The following is an 11,551-nucleotide window of genomic DNA, read 5'->3' on the forward strand; positions in this document are numbered from 1 at the left end:
GTTCTTCTGCATAGATTTGGCCAGTTTTTCTGTTTCAGCAAATGCTTCTAATAAATAAACTGAAAATTGTTTTCAAGTGGGCCAGGGAAAGCCACTCAGCTGATGCAACGGCCCCCTCGCCTGCTGTCACTTCCAAGCCTGTTCACTGCTTATCGAACCTGTTCCTGTGTCTCTGCAGTGACTGTCTCCTTCTACTGCCCAGGTGCTCTTACTGTGGAAAAATGCTTCCTGAATACCCTAGCTGAACTCTTGATTAGAGGAGGAGGGCAGCATGGTCTGGTGGGTAGGGCGCCAGAGACTGGGGTCCTATTCCTGGCTCTGCAACTGACCTGTGGGGTGACAGCCGAGGGCAAGTCACTTCACCTCCCCATTTCCCCATTTGTAAAATGGGGAGAGGATACTGGTCTCTGAAAGAAGAGCTAAGTATAATCCAAGTGATTTGCTTCTGGTTCTCTCATCTTCAGATGGGAACGTAGGGACTTACAAACTGCTGCCTTACTCTTCTACATTATATGCATGGCAGGATCCAGGCAATTCAGGGCCCCAGGCGTGCCACAACAGGGGGTCCCCTAGGACTCCACTCTGTGGCCCCACCCTCATGCCCTGGCTTTGCACCTACCTGGAATAGCCGCAGCAGAAAGGACCCCTTCTGTCCAGGTCTCCTTTCCCTCCCAGAGAGGCAGGGGTGGTGACGTGGGGCCTTTTGATGCCCCACAGGAGCAGCAGAAGGGGCACCCTCCCCTGGTGAATAGCAAGGGTGGCAGAAGGATTTCCCTTTCCCTCTGTGGACAAGCTGGGGTGGTGGCAGCAAGAGGGAAAGAGAGAGTCTCTAGGGGGGTGTATTTGGTGTGTAGGGCAGGCTGGGTCCTCTGCACTGTTTTACCTTCTGCCATACACACAGCCCTTTGCTGTGATAGGGTGGGTGAGGTCCTTAGAACAGTGGGTCATGGAGCTAACACCCCACTGAGAGGCACAGGACGTTTCACCCCTTTCAGAGCTATTGTTTCAGGCTCTTTGCAGGCCCAGGCAGGTCATGTTTTCATGCTGTTCTCCGCAGCCTGTAAGATAGAAACTTCCTTTTTATAGTGGAAGCTTAGAGTCAGGCCTCATTGCAGGACTCTTCCAGGAGCTGGGGCCCGAGGCGTGGGCCTGTGCTTATGATTTAATGCTGCCCTAGCTACGAAGTTATCTACTTCAGTCTCTCCGGATGCTTTATCTGCCAGTTCTTATCATTATTTGGGTTTGCTCCAGCTTTGCTGAATTCTTCCTAACTGCAGGGACCAGAACACGGTTCCATGAGTAATCGCACCAGAGCTATGCACAATGGCATCGCTACCTCTCCAGCTATGCATGTGAACACTGATAGCAGCATTTGCTTTTTGTAATAGATTCATGCTGCAAACTAGTTTCTTCTAAATCTGCTGCTTATCAAGCAGAGGTCTCTGTTTTGTGTCTGGGCTGCTTACTTCTCCTTTAATTGGTATTGATTTTTATTTGATTACCTATAGCCTACTGTGCTCCTCACTCAAAGATCGTGCTTCATCTTGGTTCTGTGGGTGGAAGGGGTGGGTGTGTTTACGGACTCCTTTCTCTGGGGAAAATCTAGATCTGAATGTAGATCCATAAAATGTACCGCTTGATCTTTTTCTCCATTGCCTATCCCTGCTTTTATTGATCACTCTGTTCCTTGTTTGTTCACTACTTCGATAGTCGCCACATAGTTTTCCTCTATTATTCCTGAATTCAGAATTCCTTTGTTATGTGATATTAACCGTCTCATGGAAATGGAAACATGGTTATCTTACAATGGACACTTTCTTCATCAGCTGGGGCTCCCAGTGGTTGGTATTGCAGTTTGCACATGGCAGTGCATGAAACAATGTTGATGTCACATCCAGTTTCACTGTGGCTGAGTTCAGGAAGTGTGTTAGTCTGTATCACTCTGTTCCTTTTTAGACTAAAATAGGGTAATTGCTTCCAGGAACATGCCAAGCAAATCTGTTTTTCAAAACTAACAGTTGGTGCTCAGATGCATTTCTTCCAAATGTTCTGATAAACCCCTTACTTTATGGCTTGGTGCTTTGCACAGGTTATACATCTGGCTGATTAGCACGATGATTCCTTGTTCTTCCTTCAAAACAGGGCTTCTTTTTACATTGATCGAATAGCTCTCGTCGCCCATGATTTATTTTCAGTCTGTGTGTTCCTCTGATATTCAGGTGCATTTTATCCAGACTGTAACTTGCTATAGATTTTTTTTTTTTCTTTCATCTTTGGTATTGCCATTTGTTCCTCATCTCCCCGATTACAGCCACAAGCATCTCTACAGAACGTTTTTTCTTCAGTGCAAATTCTGAAGCCATCTGGAGCACTGGTGCCATTACCTCCTCACTTTCTAAATCTTTTAGCATTCCTGTCTTCTTCACTAACTTCCCTTTTGCAGGTTTTTAGATCTTTCTTTCCTGCGACCCTCTTACACAGCATTGTCACTTCACGCCCTTGGCTCCCTTACATTCTTTGGTGATTTGCTCATCTCTACTTTTCAAGCCCTCTTCCACTTCCTATATATTTTTCTCCTCCATTTTTCTAACAGGAATGCAGGTATTTTAAATCTTCCTTGAACAGATATTGTTAGTAGCATTCATTACAGGAGACGATATATGGCCTAACCAGTCGAAGGAACCCCAAAGCACAAATATATAGCCCAAATAGATTGCAAAAGACTTTTTTTTTTGTGGAGTGGGCTTCTTCATTTTCTTTTTTTTTTTTTTTCAAATGCTTTATGAAAATAGCATTGTTCTAAAAGGGCGGCTCATTACTGTAGCCCTTTTTGTGCTGGAGATTTGGGGATTAATACTGAACCACTTGGGTGTGTTTGACACCCTGCATTGGAACCACCTCTGGAATAAAACGCACCAAGGGCTTACTTCACTAGGAACGCATATTGAGCTTAGCTTCCTTGCTGTAGCTTAGCTCTCTTTTCCCTAGTGACGGCACAGTTTTATACCTTCCAGGGTCTACATCAAGTTAGCTCACCTTCATGTATATTCCTAGTCTACACGTACCCAAACTGGAATGCCTGTTAAGTCTCCGTTCATCTTCAAGTGATGTCCACTCCAATAGGTGTGCACATGCACCGCGTGCGCAGTCGTCAGACGGTTTTACTCTAGCAGTACCTGTTGGGTCAGCTGTGGAGCCCCCGGGACTGGCACCTTTATGGCGGTGTGTATAGGTCCTTGCCGACCCGCTGCCTGTTCGTTTCCTTCTTCCTGCCAGTGACGGTCATCGGAGCAACTGGTCTCTTGCTTTGCAAGTGTTTTCTAGCATTTTTCTGTGTATATAGTTACTACTTTTCACTAGATCGTTAGACAGTTTTATTAGTTAGTACGTTTAAGTTGGGGGGTTCCCCCTGCAATATTTTTCCCCGTCACTGGGGCATGCCGCAGCCCCAGGGATTTAAGCCATGCGAGAGGTGCGGTAAGCCTATGCCCAAATGGGAGCCGCATGTTGCTTGTCTGGAGTGCTTAGGAGAGGCCATTTGCAAGACAAGTGCATCACTTGCTGAGGATTCAAGCCCAGAACTATCGCCTCAAGCTCCTTTTAATGGAGTCTGTGCTTCGACCCCAACCGGCTCAAGAGTCTGCACCGGCAGCCTCAGTGCATAACGCACCGGCCTCGGTGCGGGACGCTTTGGCACCAAGGAAGGACTTGCATAAGGAGCATCGACACGGCTCCCCTGCGCGGAAGGCCGGCTCATCGGTGCAGTACTGTTCACAATCCCCAGTGTGGCACAAAAAGAAGAAGGCAGAGCAGGGCTGCTTCCCTGCCAAGAATAGTAGGCAGGACTCCAGCGTGGTGCATCCCACGTGGCCCTCCCCACGCTCCCGGACCTCATCACGTAGGATCACGGCAGACTACAGCACCCCAACCTGGAGTGTCTCCACCTCATGGCATGGAAACTCCATGGCTAAACCTGCTTGAACTGCAGTGTTCGGACTCTGTTAGGAAAGTTCTCTTGGGAAGCAGGAAACCCTCCACTTGCACAACGTACCCGGCGAAGTGGAAGTGCTTCTCCTTTTGGTCCCCACAGAAAGGTACACCCCCCACCCCCAGCAGCAAGTTTCTTTTTCCCTTGTGCTAGACAACCTCTTTTACCTGAAGCAACCAGGGCCGGCTATATCTTCTATTAAGGTGCACCTGGCGGCAATCTTGGCCTTCAACCCGGGTGTGGGGGCAGGTCAGTCTTTGGCAATCCCATGGTGGGCTGGTTCCTTAAGGGTTTAGATAGGCTTTATCCCCAGGTAAGACAGTCTGTTCCCCAGTGGGATCTTAACCTGGTTCTTTACAGATTTATGGGCCCCTCCTTTTGAGTCACTGGTGACCTGCCCCTTATCCTACCTCTCCTGGAAGATGGCTTTTCTGGTGGCCATAACCTTGGCCAAAAGGGTCTCCTAGCTCAGAGCACTTACTTCCGAGCCCCCCTACGTGGTCTTTTATAAAGACATGGTGCAGCTACGCCCACACCCAGGATTCCTACCTACGCTAGTTTCGCATTTTCATGTGAATCAGGACATATTTCTACCGGTATTCTTTCCTAAGCCTCATGCCAGCAACAAAGAGCAAACACTCCATTCCCTTGACGTCAGGCATGCCCTAGCCTTCTATATTGAATGCACTAAGCTGTTTTGTATGTCACCACAGCTCTTTTTTGTAATTGCCGAGAGGATTAAAGGGCTTCCCATCTTGACCCAGTGTATTTCGTCATGGATCATGTCCTGCATCAGAACCTGCTACAACCGAGCTAAAATTCCAGCCCCGCCGTTAACAGCGCACTCCACAAGAGCCCAGACGTCATCTGCTGCATTCCTTGCACAGGTCCCTATCCAAGACATATGCAAGGCAGCAACGTGGTCTTCCATCCATACCTTTACGTTGCACTACGCCATCACCCAACAGGCGAGGGACAATGCGGCCTTTGGCAGGGCAGTATTGCAATCAGCAACTCTGTGAACTCCGACCCCTTCTCCGTTGAAATTGCTTGGGAGTCACCTATTGGAATGGACATGAGCAATCACTCGAAGAAAAAACAGTTACCTACCTTTCGTAACTGCTGTTCTTCGAGATGTGCTGCGCATATCTAGTCCAAATCCCACCCACCTCCCCTCTGTTGGAGTATTCGGGTAAGAAGGAACTGAGCAGGCTGCAGGTCAGAAGGGACCTATATACACCACCATAAAGGCGCCACTCCAGGGGGCTCCACAGCTGATCCAACGGGTACTGCTAGGGTAAAACCTTCCCACGATCATGCATGCGGCACGCACGCACCTATTGGATTGGACATGAGCAACGCATCTCTAAGAACAACTGTTACGAAAGGTAGGTAATAGTCTTTTCTTTGGGGAACTCTTCTGTAAGTCTTATGGCTTATCTAAAATCTCCCCATTGGACAATATAGTACCCTGTTGAGATACTGTTAGGGCCTGGGGAAGAGAGGCTGGCAGCATGGTTGACTTTACCAGCCTAACTTTTCTTCTGTCCACCACAACGAGGCCGGATACTTTTTTTGTTTTTGCTTTTAGCTGACTAGCTTGCTCCCTGCTCTTGAGCTAATGCATGGAGATTACATTGGGTACAAAAATGTACAGTCCAGGAAAGGCTGCCACAAGTTAATCTCTTGCCTTGTGATTGGACTTTAGATTGACTGAGCCAGGTGATGTGGGGAAGCTGCAGCTGAATGATTTCGTTACTGACTGCTCAGGTGTAAAGAGATCACTGTACTCAGGACAAAGGGGGGGACCTGGGAAGAGCAGGACTATCTCATTCTCACTCCTCTGTAGATCCTGTTACATTTAACACTTGGGGTTGGCGGTTGGGCCTCCCTGGTGTGATGGCCACCAGTGGGCACCACTTCATGGACTCCACCAGCCTTCAGCACTGGACTGAACCTCCGAGCTTAACGTTTTCTTGTTGTCTTTCAGCTGGATGAAGCCGTGGCGGCCGCTCATCTGGATAAACTGTGCGTGAAGCTGACAAAACTGAGTGACAAGCAGGCCAAGTACCTGGGATTGCCGAAAGAAGGGCCCTTCAAGCCAGACCACTACAGATACTGAGCCGCCGGCGCTACCCAAAGAACAATGTGCAGGGATAAAAATCTTCCAAAGCTCTCGCCTGTGTGCTGGGATTCTGAGAACAAGCCGTTCCCCTTCCCCCTCTCACCACACACCCATGCTCTTAAACAGACATGGAGACTCTCTAGTACAGGCATCATCCTCTCTCTCTTTGAACCAGCTGTTTAGCTAATGCATTTGTCTAGCAGATCCCATACACACCCTTATTGCCTTGTAATGTGAGGGGGGCTGGGTCGGGAGTTCTAAAACAAGGCTCCTGGTCCTTCAAATGTGCCCTGCTAGTAGCCTGCAGTCTGGATATGGGAACAGGCTTAACCAATAATAGTGAGGGTTAAGCGGTGACTTATACCAGAGACAGTCCACTGGTTCTGTGCAGTAGTTCATGAAAGTTGGATGGAGGAGACGAATATCCTGTGGGTCCTGGGGCATTCCACAGCACACTGTGTCCACTGAGGTTAGCATGACGCTTCTTGGTTCGCTTACCCTAGGAGCAGCCTACCTACTTAATCAAAGATGTTAGTCTGGCAGTTGATTTCCTGGGTCTAGTCCAGCTGCCTCCATCCCTCTACATTCAGCCTTCCTCATAATTCTAGAGGGGCATGGGTAACTCAGCAGCCTGTTCATTTCTGATGTGATTGGCTGTTGAAGGGGTGGGTGGAGGGAAGGATATTTGGTTCTCTGAAACCCCCAGCAGTGTGCTCCTGCCCTGATTTGGTTTTGTTAAGTGGTGAGGTCTGCTGCATCTTGTGCCGCTCATGATGTCTTAAAGCGCTTTTATTAAAAACCCACAACTGTGGTCTGATATCGTTCTGGTCCATGTGTCGCGGGAGGGAGAGGTCTCTGTTTCTGGGCCATGGCTGCGTCTGTTTGCACTGCCTCTCACAGCCCTCACAAAGCACTCTTTCTGTAGAACACTCGCGGTTTGGCTCCAGGAGCTGACGCCTCGTCCTGTTGTAGGAAAGGCTGTCTGCTCCTGCAGCTGGCTCTGCTGATTCACAGGGGCAAAGCTGCTTGCTAGAAGGGCAGCTGGAGCTGAGAGGATAACAAATAACTTTTAATCTTCTCATTACGAGTGCTTCATTGTGATTGTTCCACATTTATATTCCTATACAGTGTATATATAACACATTCCTTCCCTAAATCCAAGGAAAGGAAGGTAGAGCCTAAATAAACTGTAACAAACCAAGCTCAAAATGCTAGGGTTATCTACTCTTAAAATCACTAACTCCTAGCTCACGAAGGTGCTGGAGAGAGAAACCTACATCAGCCCTAGAGCACAGTGCCTTCCTGGGGAAGGAATATCCACCAAACAAACGTGGTAAGGTTGGATTCCTATGTGTAATCTCAACTCCTCCATTTCGGGGCTAAATGTGGAACAGAGCCTCAAAACCAAGATCGCCATGGGCAGGATTCATTTCTTGCATGAAGTTCTGCAACTTTGTGAATCTGCAAGTTACAGTAGTAGGAAACAAGACCAGAAGGCTTGTATGGAATAGAATAGGGCTGGAGCACCCACAGAAAAAAATTTGCGGGTGCTTAGCATCCACTGGCAGCTAGCTCCCTCCCTCCTTGCACCTTCCACCTGCTGGCAGCCCTGCCAATCAACTCCTACCCCTCCCACTGCCTCCCGCCCACCACAGTCAGCTGATCCACAGCATACAGGAGGTACTGGGCAGGAGGGGGAGGAACAGGGTTGGTGCATGCTTGGGGGAGGGGGCAGAACTGGGTGGGAAGGGTTGTGTGGGGGTAGAACAGTGGGTTGAGCATCCCCAGGGCCTGGAGGAAGCCTGTGCCTGTGCGAGTTTGACAAATGTCAAATGAGTAGGGTCTTAATTACTCCCACTTAAAAACATAGACCTTTGTTCAACAAAGCCCTTAAGTAGAGGCTTAACTTAAAGCGCAGGAGTACTACCTTGCTCAAGTGCTTTGCTGGTCCAGGGCCTTAACTTCCAGATGAGTGGTATGATTTAGCGGTCTGGACTGTCTGTTGCAGCATCCAGGGCCTGCTGAGTTTTACTCTTAGCTTGGAGGTTTCTCTGTGACCTTGGTTACATCATGTACCCCTATTTTGCAGCTGGAAACTCACCGGTAGAGACTCAAACTTATTGTTCTGGTGTATTAGGGCTTCAGAAGGCAATAACAAAAAACCTGATAGAGGTGTTCCCTGTTGTTCATGTCTCGATTGTCTGGGTTTAATTTCCCAGCATGATAGCTACTAACTCATGGCTTCTAAAGGGGTCATTGTGTATGTGTAATGGGCGAGAAACAAGTCCTGATCATCACCATGCCTAAACAAATCAGCGCTCCTTTTTTCTGAATTCCTACTGCTTGCAGCCATAAAGGGCTGAGTCCAGCTGGCGCTGATTGTAGCAGAAGTGGTCCAAGTCTTCTCTCTGCTAGAAGAAGGCAACTCCAGCTGTGTCAGTACAGTGTGAAATACTGAACACTGAGCTGTCAATACCACTTCACTCTGCAGGCTCTGTCCCAAGCACTGGCCAGGCCTGTCCCTTCGGTTAGGAGAGCTAATGAGATCACAGGCTGATGTGCACATAGAATATCCGAGTTGGAAGGGACCTCAGGAGGTCATCTAGTCCAACCCCCTGCTCAAAGCAGGACCAATCCCCAATTTTTGCCCCAGATCCCTAAATGGCCCCCTCAAGGATTGAACTTGCAACCCTGGGTTTAGCGCGCCAATGCTCAAACCACTGAGCTATCCCTGCTACTTGGAACTTGCCTTTGCCTCTGCGTATTCAAGGAACATAGAAGGGTGAAGGAGAAATCAACTGTCCTTTATTTTTTACATTGTTTCTAGCCCTTTTTCCTGCAGGTCAGTGATATTTTTTTGGAAGATGAGGGTAGTACAATGGTTTTCAGGCCTCTCAATAAAAAATGCTGTGTTGGCCCCTGCTGATAGCCAGGCTGAAAACCTGCAGAGAGGAAATTGCACTGGAAAGGTGATGAAATAGGAAATTCTCTGGTATTCATGCATTGTTACATACAAGGACAGTGCCCAGGGCCCCTATTCTAAGCAATGCGCTGCTTGAAATGTCTGAGAGAAGGCAAAAGCACATTGATCCAGGGAGGGAGGCAGGCTGGATCCATCTTAAATTAATTAACATATCACCTGAAACTGATCAAAGCATGAATGCCTGGATGTAGGTACCTCAGGGCTGGTGCTGATACTTTTGGCACTGATGTTGCCTCATAAGGTGGCAAAGTCCTGATAGAGGTGTGCGATGGGGTACACCCGCCCTGCACTGGGCTGGAAGGGGTTAACCCCATACTATGAGGGGAGGAAGCCATGCCCTCTCTCCCATCCTGGGCATGCTCCAAATGAAACCACAGTATAAAAGGGAGCAGCTCGCCCTGCCCTGATTGGGGCGGAGAGAAGATGTGTGGTGTAGGCTCCTGTCTGGAAGCTGTTGGAATCCCAGACCTCAGAGGCCAGGCACACCGAGACCCAGGTAAATATCCAGCTGTCCACAGAAGCCCACGAGGGGAAAGAGTTGTTGGGAGCTTTGCCTTCCAACTACCTTGGAGAACCTGTGGGCTATGGGGGAGGAAAACCAGGTAGGAAATAGACCAGGGAGACCAGATATTGATCTGGTTGTGGTACCAGAAACAGTCTCAGTGTGTTTCCGAGATATCTCCACTGACTCAGCGGCAGATATGATTGCTGCTGATAGGGTCCTGGGTTGGGACCCAGTGGTGTAGGGAGGGCCTGGGTCCCCTATCCCAGCTGCCAACCCACCCCTGGGTGGCAGCCCACCCTCCTTTGGTCACTAGGCCATACTGTCCAGCATGCAAGGGTGGTCCTACCCGCCCTGATTCTTAGGACAGCCCCCCAGCCTCTAGTCATTGTGCCATGCTGCCATGGGCCACCTTATAGATGTAGGCTGCTAGGCTGCGCTGCCCTGAATCTAAGGACAGTCTGTCTGACTCGGACCATTAGGCTATACTGGCCTGAAAGGAAGAGCAGTTTGCTGGACTTGGCCACAGGGCCATAATGCCCATAGGGGTGACAGGGTATACCTGCCCTGCAACAAGGTGGCCGCTATCCTCTTCTGCACCACGGCTGTCTCTGCCTGGGGCTGCACTTGGCATTCCTGACCGTTCTGTGGTGGTTCATTTCAGGCTTACTGAGCAGAAGGCAGAGTCTGGGCCTCTGCAGGTGGGGAGAGCAATCTGATCCCCTCTTCCCACTCTCCCTTCCACCTCTAGGGCTAATAACTGGAATCTTTTGAAGTAGTAAAGCAAGCATCAGGTGGGAAATATCTGGACATGGCAAAGGAACCTCTGGTTTGAATCCAGAACAGATTGGCACAGCCCTGTATGCTTCTGAAGTAGGCATAGGTGCTAGAACGAGGGGCGCTGGCTTGAAGCGGTTTCAATGGCTCTACAAACACACACACGTCCGTATCAGGGGCCCTATGCAAGCCCCCTCACGGTCACTAGTGCAGGGGCTGGGCCCAGGGAAGGCACTATAGTGCTGCCATACTCCTGGTGGGCTGCTGTAACTTAGGAAGCTGCTCTGAGTTATGCTAGCAGAGCACTGTTTCAGCCCCTGGCACATCCCAGAATGGGGAAGATGCAAAGGTGGCCATCCTCCCTTCCTGCAGGCTGCCTCCAAGAGGCTCACAACACAGAGCCCTTGCACTGCAGCCTGACTTCTCCTTTGCAGGAGAGCTGGAGCATCAGCAGTGCAGGGTGAGGAAAGACCTTTCATGCTAGAACTACTTCATTACATCAACCACAGAGGACTCGGAGAGTCATGGGGTTTGGCAGCTGGGATAGTTTGAGCCCATTGGGGAAAGCCTCTCAAATGTAACTGAATCATGGAAGAAGCAGGTGGTCTTTTTGTTGTTGTTAAATCATTAACCGATGCTTTGGCCTGGCTTCCTTGCCCGTGTTTGAATATGAGGATGGAGAACCACTAAGCAACCCCCAGGAAATGGATGTCCGCGCTTTCTGATAAGTGGCCCTCCACAGCACTTTCCCATGGAGCAGCCTCTCAAACTTCCAGGAACAGGAAAGTTTGAAGGATCCCTTCTGCAATCCTGTGCTCCTTCTGGGAACCCCCAACGTCCGCATAAAAAGCAATACCACTACTATTCAAACAGGCCGCCCTGGATTAATGAGGCAGCCATTTGGGAACAAAATGCCGCGGTTTTGTGGTTTACTTAGTGTTAGGGTGTTAATTGCCTGTTTCAAAATATCGAGACAAGGTGGGTGAGGGAATCTCTTTTATTGGACCAGCTTCTGTTCGTGAAATAAACACGCTTTTGAGCTCCACAAAAGGTGGTCCAATAAAAGATACCACTTCATCCACTTTGTCTCTAGCGTCCTGGGACCAACACGGCAAACAAAGTCCCATAAGAGTTTTGTTTACTGCCGGGTGGTTTTTTTTGTAGGGTGTTTTCAAA

The 11,551-nt window shown here is 49.2% G+C and overlaps 1 protein-coding gene across 1 annotated transcript in view; it reads left to right on the top strand.

Annotated features, from left to right (window-relative positions):
- AHCY (adenosylhomocysteinase) overlaps positions 1 to 6,924 on the top strand; it is a 58,605-nt gene extending 51,681 nt beyond the window's left edge. Inside the window, exon 10 of the mRNA XM_073309886.1 lies at positions 5,979 to 6,924. Coding sequence (XP_073165987.1) covers positions 5,979 to 6,110 — 132 coding nt within the window. The 3' untranslated portion in view covers positions 6,111 to 6,924. The remainder of the gene's footprint in view (positions 1 to 5,978) is intronic.
- Positions 6,925 to 11,551: the final 4,627 nt, after the last annotated feature.

This window comes from Lepidochelys kempii, chromosome 13 (assembly GCF_965140265.1).
Source record: "Lepidochelys kempii isolate rLepKem1 chromosome 13, rLepKem1.hap2, whole genome shotgun sequence".
NCBI classification, from domain to species: domain Eukaryota; kingdom Metazoa; phylum Chordata; order Testudines; family Cheloniidae; genus Lepidochelys; species Lepidochelys kempii.